This window comes from Pollachius pollachius, assembly GCF_949987615.1.
Source record: "Pollachius pollachius genome assembly, chromosome: 12".
NCBI lineage: Eukaryota > Metazoa > Chordata > Actinopteri > Gadiformes > Gadidae > Pollachius > Pollachius pollachius.
The window spans coordinates 12,506,783-12,523,761 of NC_136945.1; the positions used below are offsets into that span (position 1 = coordinate 12,506,783).

The 16,979-nt window shown below is 46.3% G+C and overlaps 1 protein-coding gene across 3 annotated transcripts; it reads left to right on the forward strand.

The window, feature by feature from the left end:
* The first annotated feature begins 412 nt into the window (after nucleotides 1-412).
* Nucleotides 413-16,962, forward strand: ubap2a (ubiquitin associated protein 2a). Of its 3 annotated transcripts, none has more exons than XM_079748617.1 (27): nucleotides 413-479; nucleotides 2,300-2,437; nucleotides 2,708-2,785; nucleotides 2,998-3,108; nucleotides 5,082-5,244; nucleotides 5,341-5,436; nucleotides 5,543-5,606; nucleotides 5,863-5,963; nucleotides 6,061-6,116; nucleotides 6,341-6,411; nucleotides 6,549-6,738; nucleotides 6,947-7,202; nucleotides 7,805-8,109; nucleotides 9,758-9,978; nucleotides 10,646-10,949; nucleotides 11,304-11,343; nucleotides 11,589-11,760; nucleotides 12,061-12,112; nucleotides 12,876-13,179; nucleotides 13,874-13,965; nucleotides 14,230-14,280; nucleotides 14,424-14,514; nucleotides 14,606-15,010; nucleotides 15,363-15,467; nucleotides 15,560-15,627; nucleotides 15,727-15,963; nucleotides 16,221-16,962. In XM_079748617.1, the coding sequence occupies exons 2-27, from the start codon at nucleotides 2,342-2,344 to the stop codon at nucleotides 16,314-16,316; spliced, it is 3,825 nt and encodes a 1,274-aa protein (XP_079604743.1). In that variant the 5' UTR covers nucleotides 413-479; nucleotides 2,300-2,341; the 3' UTR covers nucleotides 16,317-16,962. The 3 variants fall into 3 exon arrangements, with proteins under 3 accessions (XP_079604743.1, XP_079604744.1, XP_079604742.1); XM_079748618.1 differs by having other exon boundaries at nucleotides 15,772-15,963; XM_079748616.1 differs by having other exon boundaries at nucleotides 5,082-5,436.
* Nucleotides 16,963-16,979: the final 17 nt, after the last annotated feature.

The window sequence follows — 16,979 nt, forward strand, 5'->3', positions numbered from 1 at the left end:
ATATCATTTGGGAAATGTGGGTGTAATCTTGGCTCGTTCCCAGGCGTTCTCACCTCACACACAGCGAAACTGTGTGTGTGTTTGTGTGGGGGGGGACTTTCAGTTACATGGGTTGAGCTTCTGAGAGGTGTGACTGTGAGGGAATGACTTCAGATAGAGGGACATCGTTTCCCTTACATCTTTCGGATACTGCTTTGTCGAATTAATCGTCAAATCTCTATATTTATTATCCTTGTCTTTTTTGTTACGCTTGTCATGCTCTTATTTTCGCTTTGGGGCTGTATAATACCCCAGAAATTGCGTTGCAGTATACCGGGATAACGCCTAAAACGAGGTTCCTCTCCCAGCCTCTTGTGGCTTTGAAGAGATTGTGGTTAGGAGGTTGCGCGGCTGCGCAGACCAGACTCGGGCATCAACCGCGACATCGCAAGTCACGTGACCACCTTGTCTGCTGCTGGCGGAGTGAAGCGTGTTAGCAGGTAATAAAAAAAATAAATCTTCTCGTCTTTGTCAAACTTAAGTGTTGGGTTATTAGCACAATTTAATTATTGTTTCATAAGAAATCGTGTGTATGTGTTGAATATGCGTCTCCGTCGCGCCTATTACACGCTCTTTTGGTAGCTTTTTTTTCGCATTTTTGTGATTGCTTTTCACCCGGCAAGCTGCGTCGGGATGGGATTGTGCACTGAGGCCATTTTCCATAGGATCGATAGAGCTTTGTTGTTAGCCCACTAGCATGTTTTGATGTCATGTGTTATAAACTACCAGTGGCATGGGATGAAACTGTGTTTTGGTGTGTTTCTCCTTATTGACGATTTATTGTTATGCACATGACAGTGCGCTGGTTGACTTTCTATCCCGACCCTATTTTGTTAGCGATAGCCTCGACGGCTAGCGCCATCCCTGCATTTCTATGGCATTGTGTCAGCTAAGGGGAGTAGGCTAGCTAATCGTAGCTTACGCTAGCGAGGACAAAGGGATACATAGAATTAGTATTACCATTTCGGTTGGTAATATGTTAAATGGTACTGCATCGTGAGGAGAAAATATATTATGTGTGAAAACTAAGGCGTTGTTGGGGATTTTTTGTATCCGACTATGAAAACAAGTAATGCAAAACGCAGCTGGAGGATCTGACGGTCCGAATGTATACGTGTTAACGTTTAATATGCCCAGGGACAAAATACGTTTGAATAAAGTGGCTAAACGTTGATGGTCTTTCACGTCATATATGCGGTGCAATGCCATATAAAACTCATGACATGCCAGATTGCATCTCTCGAAGGTAGGATCGTGAGTTTTGTTGGTAATGGTTTGTTGTTGTTTGGTTTCGTATTCGTGTTGGCGCAGAATCTTCTCTATTTTATGAGTCAAAAAAGAAAAATGGAGAAGACAATACACATATGTACGGTATACAACGACGTTGCCTCGACCATTTCAGTATTTTTTTAAAATAAAATTGTACAGTCTTTTCCATGGTGTTTTCGCTTTAGCTTTGTTCAGTCCTGCAGCCAATAGCAAGAGTGCGTCCACACACGTCATTCAACAGCCGGAGCTGTATTGCTATTGTTCTTCCACATAAAACAAATGGGTCAGTGGGGATAACAATACACGAGCAATAGATCGTTATAGTTGTTTGTTTAAACTGTACCAGTATTAGTAACAATTAAGAATCTTTAAAATATGAAACTTTGCATGTTGTATTGTGTTTATGCAGTGATTTAATATTTAAAACCTTTTATTTGCTCAAGCTAAAATGTGTAACTGAGCCGAATAGTTTTGGTATTTGGTAAATAAAAACATCTGATGACTTGCCACGAATGCTTTTTTGTTTTAAATGTCACATTTTACAATTTTCCTAAAACAGTTTATCTGGGACAGTGTATATATAAATCGCATGTATTGTGTCGTACCTTAGAGTGGGTGCCTGGTGTGTGTATGTTGATGATTCTACTACAAAATTGCACAGTTGTTTATGCCTGCTGAGTGTGAGTGGACGTTGAGCTCACTTCCCTCCTTGACCTAGTTTATTACTCCCTCAGAGCTATTGCATCACCAAGGCAATAGTTAGCCAATGTTGGTTTGTGTTTTTCAGAAGGCAAAAAAACGATAAGGAGGAATTTAAATGGCTGTGGAGTTGTTTTGCCTAGGTTTAATTCATGTGTTAAGACATTTGTACGAATGTACTAAAAACTATATAAACGGCCTAGCCTTTATTCAAAGAGCCTTATTATATTAAATTTGTTTATGAGATGAAGGTGAGTATGTGTCGCTCACATTTTTTGTGCTTCCTTTGCAGATTTTTCTATTTTGTACATACATAGTTTTGTATATACTGTATATGATGAGCTCGCTGGGCGGCGACAAGGCCCGGGGCCCTCGGGAGAAGACGCTGCCCACCGTCACACACTCCTCCCAACCACAGAAACAGATACAGGTGAGGTCTCACCTTCCACAGTGGGAATTGATTGCAAAAGACCAACATATACAGTTGCATATTTTTCCGCCACAGAAATAGCTATAATACTGCAGATACACAAATGTTCAAATTCCGAGGGAAAGGGGAATTCACTTTTGCATTGCATGTGCGTTTCCATTTCCAGTATTTTCAATTGAAGAAGAAAAATCTGACTCACCCACTTTAAAACCAAAACACTGTTTGCACTATATATATATATATTCTTTCCATTTTTGTCTAATGATCCAGGCTACTGCAGAGCAAATCCGCCTTGCCCAGGTGATCTATGACAAGAACGATTCTGACTTTGAGTGCAAAGTCAACCAGGTGAGGATGAAAGAGTCCCCTTCTAAATGCCAATGCAGGATAATTGTTGCCAAACCCTGATGGTTAGGAGTCGGCCTCAGTTTTCCTTTGTGAATGTATGCCTTTCTGCTCGTCAGCACACTTCAAGACCATGCTCAAGTTAAACCTCTTGTAAATGTGATGCTTTATCCCTTTTAAATAATTTTTGCTTGACCTTATGGCTCTGCTCCTAGCTCATGGAGGTCACAGGGAAGAACCAGGATGAGTGCATGATAGCGCTCCACGATTGCAACGAGGACGTGAACAGAGCCATCAACTTCCTCCTGGAGAGTACATCCGACACGGTAGGCCATTACCCTAGACCCACACGGACTACAAGAAGCTTCTTCCTTCCTTCTGTTACCAATTTACTAAGGAGTTATTTAGCAGATGCTTTTATCTAAAGCGACTTAAATGGATATAAAACATTTTTCTTTCATGTCATAAATGAGCAAGTAGGGGTTGGGCATCCTGCTCAAAGTCTCCTACACACTTAGTACATTGAGGTTTGAACCAAAAAACCTTTCAACTAGGAGCCAAAAACCGGTCTTCCCTTACCCTAAAACGGTTCGCACCCTCGATGCGACATCCACCAACATGCGTTCTACCAATTCAAAACCATTATTTCCAATGCGATCCCTCACACTTGGCGAATCAATATAACTTCCAGGACTGTTTAAATTCAGCGCCACCCATTGCCACCCGTTATAATAAACGCAGAGCAATACCTTAAATCCAATCTTCCCCGCCATGTCCTTGCCTTCCCTATCAGGCGTTTTATCCACTCATGTATTTTTGTGTTGTATGGCTGTCCCCCAATATTCATTTTTATTTAGCAGCCTAGAGGATGGACATTGCCTACATTCTGAATTAAAGGCTTGTTTCATTTGACAGAGTGCAAGGATTCTAGCTTTTGGATTGACTTGGGGTAGCTTGTTATTTCAGCTACCCCAACAGGTGAACTTGTTTGAGTAAGGATTAAAATACTTGCTTGCAGTGGAAAGGGGCTCGGTAAAGAACAAAGATAAGATATGCTCGACCATTCTCCAGAGTACCAGACACATTTTGTCTAGTTTGTTGGAAAGTCTGTCCTGAGAAAACACAATAGTTATTGACAGTATTGTATTTATTAAGGATAATAATGGCCAGTGGACAAATGGTTAAGTGTTTCTCCAACTGCATGCTGGACATTCTTGGTCAAAGTCCCAACCCTTCCCAGGCCGGCTTGTGGGCACAGATGGTTGGGGGCAGGTGGGGGTGGGGTGGGGATCGCTCAACTCTCTGTAGTCCCCCCCCAACCAGCTACCTTTGTTGTTTTTGTCTTGATTAAGGAACCAAAATAGTAAGTGGTTCCTGTTTTGAGAAGGGCAAAAGCCTATTCGTGGTAGGCTGAAATCTAACCCTGATCCAAATTAACAACATAGGTTGTGGTTCTGCACAAATCAAGATGAAACATCTTGGTAAAAATGCAGACTACCAAGATAAAGTATGGTTAAAAAAAAGACTTGAGTCAAGAACCCTCCTTCTGCATATATAAATACTGTCTGGAATGGGCAAGTGGTGCACATGTAAGTTGAACCAAGTTATTAAATATCTGATGAAATTCCTATGTTTTTATGTTAAAAATAATACCAGCTTGTAGCTTAAAATAACCTACACATAACTTTGATCAATGCTAATCGGTAAGAATTACATTTTATTTAAGAAAATGACATCCTATTATAAAAAAATAGTCTCGTACCTCTTTATTTCCAAGAGTATTACTATTGACAATCTCAAAGTTCCCAAAGGCTCCCAAGTTCCTCCACTGCTATATAATAGACAGAACACCATTATTTATTTATTTATTTATTTATTTATTTAAAATCTGAAACTCTCATGAGAACTAACTGGGAGGTTAGCTACTAACGTTCATACAATATTACATATCATTCATGCAGAGACACATTCAACAAAAACAGGAACAGGGAGAAGAAAAACAAAATCAAAGGAAATGAAAAGGGCTGCAAGCACAAAATAAGTAGAGTAACATAACAAGACATGTTTGCTAGTAATTTCAAACGACTCCAATGTAACCCATAAAAAAATCAAGAAGTGGTCACCAATTGTTTTGAAATCTGTTCCACGTGATGGTTTTGATAAAACATAGGTTTTAAGCCGAAAATGTACTGTCAGATTTCCTTTCAACAAGAATGAGATTTCTATCCACCATATCCTTGCACCTTGACATCAATGTATTTGGAGACCTCTCATCCTCTGTGTCTGTGCTCATCTCTAGACCTCATGGGAGACCGTAGGGAAGAAGAAGCCCCTCGTTAAGGAGGGACCGTCCGAGAGCAAGGAGAACAAGGAGAACCGGGAGAAGAAAGGAGACAAGGAGGCCAACAAGGGTCGCAGTGCCTCCAGCCGCAGGGGCAAGGGGGCTAGTCGCAGCCGACCGGGTACAGCCCCCACAACAGAGACAGTCACATCCCACCCTGTGTCGCTACCCCATCCATTCGTGATGGACTCACCTGTGTGTGTGTCTGTGTATACAGCCGCACGCCCAGAGGAGAATGGGGTGGAGGTGATGCCCGTGGAAAGGGGCTCGGAGCGAGGCCGGAGGGGCAGGGGAGGCAGAGGAGGGTTGATTGGTACGTAAAGAGAGAGAGGGGGGTGGGAGACATTCAACCTTGTTCCGTCCTTCTCAGTGGCCGAAGGCTGAGATGCATTGTCTTCTTCTCTTCTCGTATTCTGTAGGAGCCGGAGGTCGAGGCAGGGGCAGAGCGCCACCAGGGAGCCGGTTCTCAGCCCAGGGAATGGGGTATGCACCTAGAACCTGATGTTGTTTGCCTTCATAAGCAGAACTGCAAATTACATAATGTGTTTGTTATTAAAAGCATTTCTTTGTTTCCCTGACTATCTTCTGTCGTACAATACGGTAACAAAACTCAATAGGATATAGACCCTTAATGTTATTTGCTTTGCAACAGAATTTTCTTGTCTTTCTCATGCCCAGTCCCTCTACTTTGACTTATCACCAACACTCCTTTGTTTTTCCCCTCCTCTTCTACCCCCAGGACCTTTAACCCGGCGGATTACACCTCAGATTCCCGCACGCGGACCGTGGACTCAGAGGTGTGGGACACCGGGGCCAACGGCACCAACCCAGATGGAACAGGTAGGTGGCGTTAATGTGCGTCCTCCTATTACGACACGCAATTACTATCCTGACCGGGTGGGGCTCTGATCTCTTGGCGTTCCCCTGCGTCTCTTAGCCTGGAGGAATACACTGGAAGACTGGGCTGCTGAGGACTGGAGCGAGGATGTCAGTGTGAGTTACAGGCAAATGTTGTGTGTTCTTATGTGTCTTCTCTTCTAACCTCCAGAGCCATTTCAGAATGGGTAGGATGATGAGTGTGAGGAGGCTGAGCATATTAAGCCTTTATTAAGAGTGAAGATGTTAATCTTCATTTATACCACTCCTATAGTGGTAACCGTATGAATTGCCGCTGCTTGAACTATAACAATAATCTCTGTGGTTTATTTTTTCCTCAGCTCTCCGAGACCAAAGTGTTCACCTCCTCGTGTGCGCCTGCGGCTGAGAACCACATCACACCTGGACAAAGGTAAACAAAAACACATCCATCATACCGCTGATGGATCAGGCTCTTTAATAACGTGATGCACTTTAATAATGATAGTCAATACCGCAGCAATAAAGTTGCTCTGCTAAGGATATTCCCATGCTTCGTCTCATTGTTAGCCTGGACTTGGCCACGCTGCTGCAGAAGCCTGTTGGTGGAGGTAGGGAGGCTCCCCCTTCCTCTTCCTCCTCCACCTCTCAGAGCCTGGTCTTTACCAACTCCCACCACCACCACCATCAACCGCAGCAGCCCCAGCTTCCCCTCAGCCGAAACGCCACTGGCAGCACAAGCTATGCACACGTTGCCCTGGTAAACTGACAATCGCTTCTGCTGCTCTGCCCTTTCCCCCTACATTAATGATACTCTTCCTCCCACATGCTAACAAGCATCTTCACCATAGGTCCCCTTTTTCGTTTGGGATGTAAATTGTTGTTTTTGGCATGACACAGGATTCACCTGTGTCATGCCAAAAACCCTCTGCTTAAAATATATTTCCATCTCTTGCTATGTGCATCAGTCGTCCGTGCTTGGAGCTGGCTTCGGTGACCTGGGACAGTCTAAAAGGAGCCAGCCAAGCGCCGGAGCTCAGATACTGGAGCAGCTAAAGGGTCCCGGCCTGGGTCCGCTGCCATCCTCCCAGGCCACGCCCTCTGTCGGCACCCAAGGGGGTCGTCTGCCCGGCCTTGGAGTCCCAGTACCTCCGCCAGTCTCCTCCAGCTGGGACCTGAAGGTGTCAGAGCCCGGTGCCTCCTCGCTGTCCTCGCAGTTCAGCCGTGAGTGTGTTCTCTTTCCTTCTCAGGATTTTTTCTAGCAATGTTGATCTGGCCAAGGGGTCGGCTCTGGATTATTTTCATAATATAATTTATGAAATCCCTTTTTTTAAAATATCTATGTCACTCAGCCCAGCCCTTCTTAAGGTTAAGGTACACTAAGGAATATTAGCTAAATCCAAGGGCTGGAACAGTGAATAGGAACAAAGCAGAGGGATCCCTCCTTCCAGGGAAGGTTAGGAATGCAATAGTCACCAAATGGGCAGACATAATTGCAGCAAAAATAACAAATCAGGATTAGTAACGATTAAAGAAATACATAGTCATGATTGTAGACTAGTCTGTTTGATCTGACGCGTCTGTTTGATAAGCCTCCTTTGATCCCATCAGCGTATTACAAAGGTAATATCATAAATCTGTGCCCTTCTGTGGGAAATACTAAAAGCCACTCTGCAGCTGAGTGAATGCAATAGAAGACGTCGTCCCAGTACCTGAAGGTTATGGTCTGCTGTACCATACCGTCAGCACTGGGTTGAAAAGGCTTGAGTGTTTTTGCCCCTCCTCTCTTTGGACCGCACCTCAATGTGTGTTTGTGATGCTTCCAGGGGAGTTTGGTATGCAGCCAGAGCCCTCCCTAGTTCTGAGCCAGCTGGTCCAGAGGCACGCGGGACCCTCGCTGCCCCTGGCACGCCAACCCAGCCCCCCGACGGGGCAGCGGCTGCAGCAGGCCGCCCCCGCTGCCCCGTCACCCGTGCTCCAGGCGGGCCAGGGAGGCCCCGTGCTGGCTGCTGGTAGTGCCAAGTCTCCTGCGCCCAGTGCAGGGCTGGACCCTCCGGGCGGCGGCACGCCGCACCAGCAACAACGGGCGCAACTCAAGGGCCAGAAGCGAAGGATACCCCCCACGTCCAAGGTACAGCTGGACCCCCCACGGACACTGTGCAAACACTACTTAGGAAGCATGCCATGCAACGTTTGGTCTGTGAGATGCCTGACGTCGTGCCTGACTTCCACTTTGTAATGGAAGGTTACAGAACCAGCTCTTGGCAGCAGGCGTTGCCGTTAAATAAACTAAAACCCATCACTTTAAATTTATTTACAGTTCTCTTAAACTCAATGGTTGTAGTCAAACTCTTTTGCCGATCTAATCCTCTACATAGAGCTTTACATTTTTAACATCAACTGTAACATCTCTAAAGGCCCTTGCACAACGAAACAAAAGCATAGAGCATAAGTCAAAGCCAAACATTTTTGTGGCCTCGTCTTTACATCAGAGCCGTCAGCTGGTGGATCAGCTTGAAAAGAAATGCATCAAATGCTCCACCCTGGAAATCCCAGCTCCGCATGCGGTGTGGAATTGCTCGTGAAGGCTCATGAAGGAGGCAGATTGAAAGAGGATGTGCTTTACGCTGGCGCTGTATGCTTGGGTCTCGTGTGACATGGCCCTAAATAATAATAATAAATGAATAAATAAATATTTTATAAAGCGCCTTTCAGGATACTCAAGGTTGCTTCACAAGAGTGGTAGGTGAGGGTTTATGGCGTGTGAGTGAGAGTGCAAAATGCGCAAGGCGCTGGGTGGGGTCGTGAGTTAGAGGCCATAGGCCTCAGTGAAAAGGTGTGCTTTCGTGTACTTTTTGAAAGTCTCCACAGAAGTGGCACAGCGGATGTTGGGGGGGGAAGCTGATTCCACAGAGTGGGGGCGGACACACAAAAGGCCCTATCCCCAAAGGTCTTGAGTCTCGGGGAATTGCCAGCTGGTCCTTGTCAGAGGACCTGAGGGACCGTAGGGGTGGAGGAGGTCAGAGAGGTAACGGGGGGCCAGAGCATGAAGGGACTTGTATGTGAATAATAGAATTTTGAATTTAATGCCGACCTTGACTGTCAACCATTGGAGCTGCATCAGGGTGGGGGTGAAGTGCTGCCAGTGCTTAATGCCAGTTAAGACCCTGGCAGCTGAGTTCTGCACATATTGCAGTCTGTCCAGGGTTTTAGAGGGGAGACCGGTGAGTATGGCGTTGCAGTAGTCCAGGTGGGTTGAAATGAAGCAGTGGATCAGGGTTTCAGTAACTGAGTCTGAGAGTGAGGGTCGGAGTCGTGCGAGGTTCTTCAGGTGGTAGAATGCAGATCTTGTGACGTTCTTAATGTGGGACTGGAATGATAGGGTGGGGTCCAGGATGACACCCAGGTTGCGGACTATGGGTGATGGGGTGATGGAGCAGCCATCCACTTCAAGGAGTAGATCACCAACCTTCCTGAGCAGTGACTTGGGGGCCGACACCATGAGTTCAATTTTAGTGCTGTTCAGTTTGAGGAGGTTGGAGTTCATCCAGGTTTTTAGTTCTTGCAGACAGTTGATGAGTGGACCAGGCGGGAGCTGATGTGCTGATGTATAGTTGAGTGTCATCAGCATAACAGTGGAAACTGAGACCGTGGTGACGAATAATTTGGCCAAGGGGGAGCATGTATATGGTGAAGAGGAGAGGGCCGAGCACAGATCCCTGCGGTACTAAAGCTCCAGTCATTGTACGATGAGGTGACTCTGGAACCTTCCTCCCCAGATCCCCTCCACGGCAGTAGAGATGCCAGGCTCCGCAGACATTCCCGGGCTCAACCTCCAGTTCGGAGCGCTGGACTTCGGCTCCGAGTCGGCCATCCCAGACTTCGGCGTCGTGGAGAACTGTGTCGTTGGCGCCTCGCGGGAATCAACACCGGGCCCCGTGGCCGCTTCAACCGCACCTGGACCCCAGAGCCAGTCCAGCCTGTACTCCACACCCCTCAGGTACCAGAGTATACTGTAGTACCTGACTATACTGCCTGGGTCTGGAAACAGCCCATTTAGCACTTTTATTTTGAACTATGCATAGGCAATTAATAACCCTCTGCAGTCGCTTGGGGCCATTTGGGAGGGCAATGTTTGGTAAACAAACCGAAACGTCTGACGCTCTGTGGAACCTTCAACCCCATCTGTTGTCTCAATGTTTGCTGTGTTTTTTGGTGTCAAAATTGTATTATTTAACGAAACACAGTAATAACAATACAAGAGATTTAAGTCAATTTTTACATTCATGAACAAGCTAATTAACAATCAGAAGAAAATAAAAGAAAACTGGGAAATGCAATGTAATTTGCTCAATTTTCAGTTGCACAACAGACGTCTAGCAAGCAAGGAGATAAATGCCAGAATATAATTTCTATTATCTATGTTTAGCTTATCTTTCTAACCCTTTTTACAAAGATGTATCCAAAAATAGCGCCAGAAATGCTATCAAAATAATAACTTTGAGACCGTAGAAGAACATGCGTCTGTCCCACCTACCTTTCAAACCTGGATCGATTTCAGAAAGTTTGCATTCTGAGAGATGTGTGTAAAACCCTTGACTGAATAAGTGGGTGCCAAGAGCGTGCAAAGTCCTGACTCTGTGTTGTGCTGGCTGTTTGACTGACAGTGAGTCTCTGGGCCTCCCGCTCTCGGTGCCGCTGCCACTGCCCATCTCCTCGTCGGAGCCCGTCTACCACTCGCCCTCCATCACGCTGCCCAACCTATCCGCCTCCTCCCTGGGCACTGCCAGTTCAGCCAATCCTCACGCCGCCGCCGCCGCCAGCTCCGCCGCCTCCGCTCTATCGTCCTCCTCTGCGGTCCCGTCCACCGCCTCCCCCTTCTGCTCCGTCGGGGGGAGTTACGACGCACCTTTGTCGGTCCACTCGCGGCTGGCCTTCACCCAGAGCAAAGAGGCCTCTGGGCCGGTCATGGTGAGTGGAACCCAGGCCTCGGTGTGGGAGTGGAGATACCGCTCACTACCGGCCAAGCATTGGTTTTAATATTTAACGTAAATATTCGTAACCTGCCAAAAGGTTGAATCTTGCCACCATTGGGTGGTGGCAAGTTGCACCACCACAATTGCATAAAGAAGCAAAACTGTGGCATGCTGTTTTAATTATTAAAGTTTGTAAAGATATCTACATAAGTTGCCTAACATGAAAAGAAACGCTTGGGACTTTCAAAATCTTTTTCCTTTGTTTTACGTTTTAGTAGATTCCCTGTTTGATCTATCACTCATCCTTTGTTACACCGAGGCTAAGTTTAGTTTTTGTCTTGTCCCTCAGAATGGCTTGAACGGCATGAGGACGTCAGTTGCTTTAGACAGTAAGTGCTCCCCTAATGTTTTGTCTTTGATCATAATAATGTACTGCATATATTGTAATGCAAGAGATGACTGAGAAATGTTCCCCATGGTACACTGAGGTGATGGTCACGTACTGTCCTGCTGTGTTATGATTTGTTTTTCAAATATCTTTTGCAAAAAATAGCAGATCGGTTGCCATGGCACTTTTGTTGACGTCTTAAATAACACACAAACTCTCTTGCTCCCTCTCCCTCCCACATCCCAGCGTCATCCGTGTCATCCACACCAAAGCCTGACTCTCCATCTCTGAGCGTTAGCAGCCACAGTGGGCAAGGCGGCCCTTCCCACCACCCCTCGGTTATGCCCAATCACAATGCTGCACTGGCCAGCCTGGCCCAGGACATGCCCACAGTCAGCCAGCTCAGCTCTCTCAACAGGTAACACAAACGCACTCTCTCATTGCTCTCTCTCATTCGTTTCCCTGTCCCATTCTTTGTGGCGTCTCAGACTCCCATCCACTGCCACTCTCTCTTAATCCATCTCTTTAATTCTATGTATCTGTCTCAGTGTCTCTCTCCCTCAGTTTTTAAATTAGATTGAACTTAATTATCGTTATGAGTACAGGTATAAAGCCAATGTAATGCAGGTAGCATCTAACCAGAAGTGCACTGTAGTATTATTTACAGATCTGCTCATATCTATATCTATATATTCACTGAACCCCCATCTCTTCTCAGCCATGCCAGCAGTCACTCCTCAGTCTCGGCGGTGGGCTCCAGTGCTCTCACTGTAAGTCAAGCCAAGCGCTAATGTTCTATGTTGATACACGATCATGATTACTTTTGTGTCTACCTATGGTTAGCAACAGAAACACTGAACTGGCTCTCCAGTTCATTGCTGTCTTCAGTCTTAAGGTGACTGAAAATCGTTGTGGTTTTTAAATATTTATTGAAGTTGTGGAGCTGATTTGGACCGTACATGTATACCGCGATGGTCATTAATATTTGTTGATCATTCATCTCGACGCAATCTGCGCTAGTCAAAGCTAGTAAGCCAATGTTTACTAACACAGCTGTATGTGAATATAGCTTTTCTGTAGGTAACATGACTTGTTCAGTATCACAACAGATTTTCTTTGGATACCAACCAATACCAACTTTCCATGGAAGAGGGATAGCCTTTTTTTAGTTTTGGAGCAGGGAAAAGACCTCAAGAACCAGCGTCTCCAAAACATGGACTTATTATGGAACGCACCCCGACCTTTCATGATACCCCTCATTTACTAAACTATTGTACACTTGGATGAAAAAGTCAAACTTTTAGCAAAAGGTTGTCTTCTCTAGGCTATATGATTTTACGGGTTGAATCCATCTGCCTTTTCACTGGCGAAATTCTTATTGTAAACTGCTGCGTATTCGCGTTGTGGATGATGTGAACATTGTTGACTTTTTTCACTAAGATTATTTGCTCTGCATCGGATCTTCAAGTACGTGTTATTCTGATGTAGTTTAGGATTGTTTCTAAAATGCCCTCCTTTTCCCCTGCTCGCCAGTACACCAGTGTGGACAGCAGTAGCATGAGCTCCCTAGCGCCCTCGTCTGGCTCCTACACGTCGTCGCAGATCCCCGGCCCGTCGCTCCACTCGGTGCACCACCACCACAACAACATCAACATCAGCAGCAGCAGCAGTAGCATCAGCCACCTGGCTAACATGGCCAACATGGGTGGCGGCATGAGCAGCGCCATGGCTAACGCGGGCGCACTGCACTCGGCTCTGGGGCTCAGCTCCAACGGCATCAGCGCCGCCTCCAACCTGGCGGCAGGCCGGACCGCCCCGCTACTCTCCTCGTCCAGCGGTATGTACATTCAACCGCCCCAAACCGGAGCACTGGTCAAAGGGTTTAAAGGTCTAAAGTTATGGACAACAGGATCTAAAAGCGTAAATGAACCATAATTGATCACTTAGGGCAGTATCCCACTAAACACCTATCTATCCTGTCAGGAGAATATCCAAAAGTATATTGATATACATTTCTGTTAATAAACTCAGTCTTGGAAAGACTAACTAACCCGGTTGGGGTCCCCCCTTTATATTAAAGAGGTTTAATTAAAGAGGTTTAATATAAAGGGGGGGATTGTATGATTTTTTTTTTCAATGTTTCTGAAAGGCGCATCTATGTTACTTTATTTTTTAATTAATTGTCTTTCTTCTAATGGTTGGATTAGTTGACATGTTATAGACATCAGATCAGTAGTGATGGTTGTTAATGTTGTTAAACCTGCGCTATCTAACCTTTCTACTTAAGATATTTACTCCATGAAAACATCTGCACTTGAAACAGCTAAACTACAACGTTTCTCAAGAATAAAACGCATCCATCCATGAGTCGATCTATCCAGTATTGTTCTCTATAGATGTTATTCTGGTCCACAATGGCTCACTTCCTTTCACTGGGGTTTATTGTTATTTATAGGAGACCATGGGTATCGCTGACTTTCAGGTTTAAGTAGAACATGTAGTCATGGTGTTTGGTGTGTTTCTCCTGCCAGGCAAAGCCCCTCCCAACCTGTCCCAGGGCGTGCCTCCACTGCTGCCCAACCAGTACATAATGGGCCCCGGAGGACTGCTTCCAGCATACCCAGTAAGAGCCCCTGTAGTGCAAAAGTCCCCTGTCATTGGTCACGTTTCTTCTGGCCTGTTGATCTGCATTTAACATGAAGTACATTCTATGTATATCTTTGCTTGCTATTGAGAAAACAAGCTATTCCATAATTTTTTTACAGTTTACTACTGAAAAGAACCTCTCTCACACTCTGTCGTTCTCTCATTTTAGGGGAGGGGGGTGACAATAGTTAGTGTGTTATGTGTTTTGAGACTGACGCCTGTGTCTTCTTGTCGCACACAGCAGATCTATGGCTACGAGGATCTCCACATGCTACAGTCCAGACTGCCCATGGTGAGCCAATAGCGCATGACAATATTCAAAAGGGCCACATTGAAGCACTGTTTTGGGCTATGCCATCTTTTGGTCATCTTGTGTATTTTACCAATCATTTTGAATCCCTGTCAAAACTGACGTGTCCCCGTCCGTGGCCGCAGCCCTCCTTGCAGGATTATTACGGCATCACATTCCCTGGGCCTGCAGCCCTCTCAGGCAGAGACGGGAGTCTAGCCAACAACCCATACTCAGGTATGGCCGGATCCTCAAACCCTCCTATTACCGCCCGTGTGAATCCATGTGACAGAGCCATGACGTGGACCAACCCATCCCCTCAATGCAGGTGAAGTCACAAAGTTCGGAAGGAACGACTCCACCTCGCCGGCCCCCCCGACCAGCCTGTCGGGCCCCCAGCCCCCCCAGGGCCAGAGCCAGGGCCAGGGCCAGGGCCAGCCTCAGCAGCCCCAGGCCCAGGGCCAGCCACAGCACCACGGGAACCAGCAGGCCTTCCTGCCCCCGGGCTACAGCTACACCGGCCTGCCCTACTACCCCGGTGTGCCCAGTGCCGTGCCCAGCGCCGCAGCCTTCCAGTACGGGCCCACCATGTTCGTCCCTCCGGGAGCCCAGGGGCCGGCCTCCGGCAAGCAGCACGGTATGGGCCTGGGGCTGGGCAACCCCTCTGCCAGCCCCTTCCAGCAGCAGAGCCAGCAGCAGCCCAGCGGCTACGGCCAGCACACCTTCAGCTCAGGTCAGCAGCCCGACACACGGAGAAGAACGGATGTTTCAGACTTTTGCTAACAGAGATGGTGGAAACGTCTGCTTTTTGTCAATTTAAAAAAGAAAAATAGATTGTATTATTTGCCTATGTTGATGTAGAAGAATATTTAATTATCTATACGGCTTCTAAACTTTGCCAAATTACATATCAACATAATGAAAAAGGTATTCATCAGATGTCTTTAAGCAGTTAAATAGACTGGAGCATTTGTATTTTTGACTGTTTAATATCATACCGTCTGTATTTCTAAATACCCTGGTATTCGGTGATAGCCCCCACCCCTAGCTCAGACTCCTAAAGTGCAATGTGTCGTGTCTCACAGGGTACGAGGAGCTGACGGCCGGGCCAGCCGGTGTGGACTACAGCAAAGGCTACAGCAACTCCTCCCAGGCCCAGGCCAAGTCTGCTGCTAGCGGCCCTGGGAAAGGTACCTCGCGCGGTACCCTCCTCACACCCCAGCTTAGTGAAGACCCCCGAGCTCCTGTACACCACCTTAACGGCCGTCCTTCTCTCCCACAGGCGTCTCCGTGACGTCCAGTAACTCGGGAGTTCCAGACATCAGTGGAAGTGTTTACAATAAGAGCCAGGTGAGCGTCCCCCCTCCTTGAACACACGTCTCGTTGCATTTAATCTCTGATGGTTCCGTGGATATAGTTGTTTAAATATGGCAACGTATTAAACCTTAGCCCTACAATGGAGCCAAATGTGTCCTGTTTCCACACCCCGGCCAGGCCTTTGACAAGCAGGGTTTCCACGCCGGGACCCCGCCTCCCTTCAGCCTGCCTTCAGCGTTGGGGGGCCCGGGGCCTCTGAACCCTGGTGGGGCCCCTGGAGGCTACGCCCCGGCCCCCTTCCTTCACATCCTGCCTCACCAGCAACCCCACTCCCAGCTGCTACACCATCACCTGGCTCAGGACGGACAGGTAACATACACGCACACTTTTAAGCACACATACAAGTACAACTAAATGCCTTCCATTCAGATTAAATGTGGAGGACTCCTGTGTATCTTGTATCTGTGACTCCTTGTTTTCTTCGCTAACGTACTATTTTGCTGAAATGATTGCATGCTTGGATGATGATTCACGTAGGTGGTGAGACTCGATGGGAAAGCTATATTTACTCATTAAACGTGGGGGAAATAAATTAAAATGAGCCTCTGTGTGTCCTGCGGGTCCAGGGTGGTCCTAGCCAGCGCGGCCAGTCCAGTAGCATGCAGCAGAAGAGCCAGGTCAACAAGTCCAGCTACGGCAGCTCTCCCTACTGGGCCAACTGAGACGTCCTCTCGGTCTAATGGTGGTTTTTCGGACGGACATCACAACCGACCGATTAGGCTATCAAGGAACCATTTTACAGCACCATGCTAAAATACAGACACACAACCACCCTTCCCCCTCTGCTCTATATATCCCCTTTTCAAATTTATGGCTGTTGTATGTAAAATATATTTATGTATGTATTTATACAGTATATATGTATTGGTAGAAAATGAAATGTGGTTTTCTGCATTTTTTTTTATTTTGAAGGACAATTTATCAACAAAAAAAATCGTGGGAAGATTGCTAATCATGGAGAATTTATGAAGTTGATGGTAAATATACTTGAACACGAACAAGCATCATGTGTAGTGGATTTTCTTTTGTATGCATACATGAACCCTGAGAATGATGTACATAAAGCTATACATCAATTTCACGGCAAAGGCCTTTTTTTAATTTTGAAACAAGTTTTTGTAACTTTCGTCTCCCCATCTGTGAATCCTTATATTGAGGGGACTTTAGTTGATCGCTTGACTTTCTTTCCCCCTCCCATTCCTTGTCTCCTTCCCTCTTACTAATTGGCTGTGATATACAGCCAGGCCTTGGATTTGATGTCATTTTAACATTGGTTTAATCATTGTTGTCCAAATTAAAAGTTCTGAACTGTTAAGTCTTGTTAT

What these genes read in the sequence shown, in the direction of transcription:
- ubap2a (XM_079748616.1), top strand. Translation starts at nt 2,342, where the DNA reads ATGATGAGCTCGCTGGGCGGCGACAAGGCCCGGGGCCCTCGGGAGAAG. An exon ending in CTGTACTCCACACCCCTCAG is followed by an intron (nt 9,979 to 10,645) that starts GTACCAGAGTAT and finishes TTTGACTGACAG; the next exon opens with TGAGTCTCTGGGCCTCCCGC. An exon ending in TGCTAGCGGCCCTGGGAAAG is followed by an intron (nt 15,468 to 15,559) that starts GTACCTCGCGCG and finishes TCTCTCCCACAG; the next exon opens with GCGTCTCCGTGACGTCCAGT.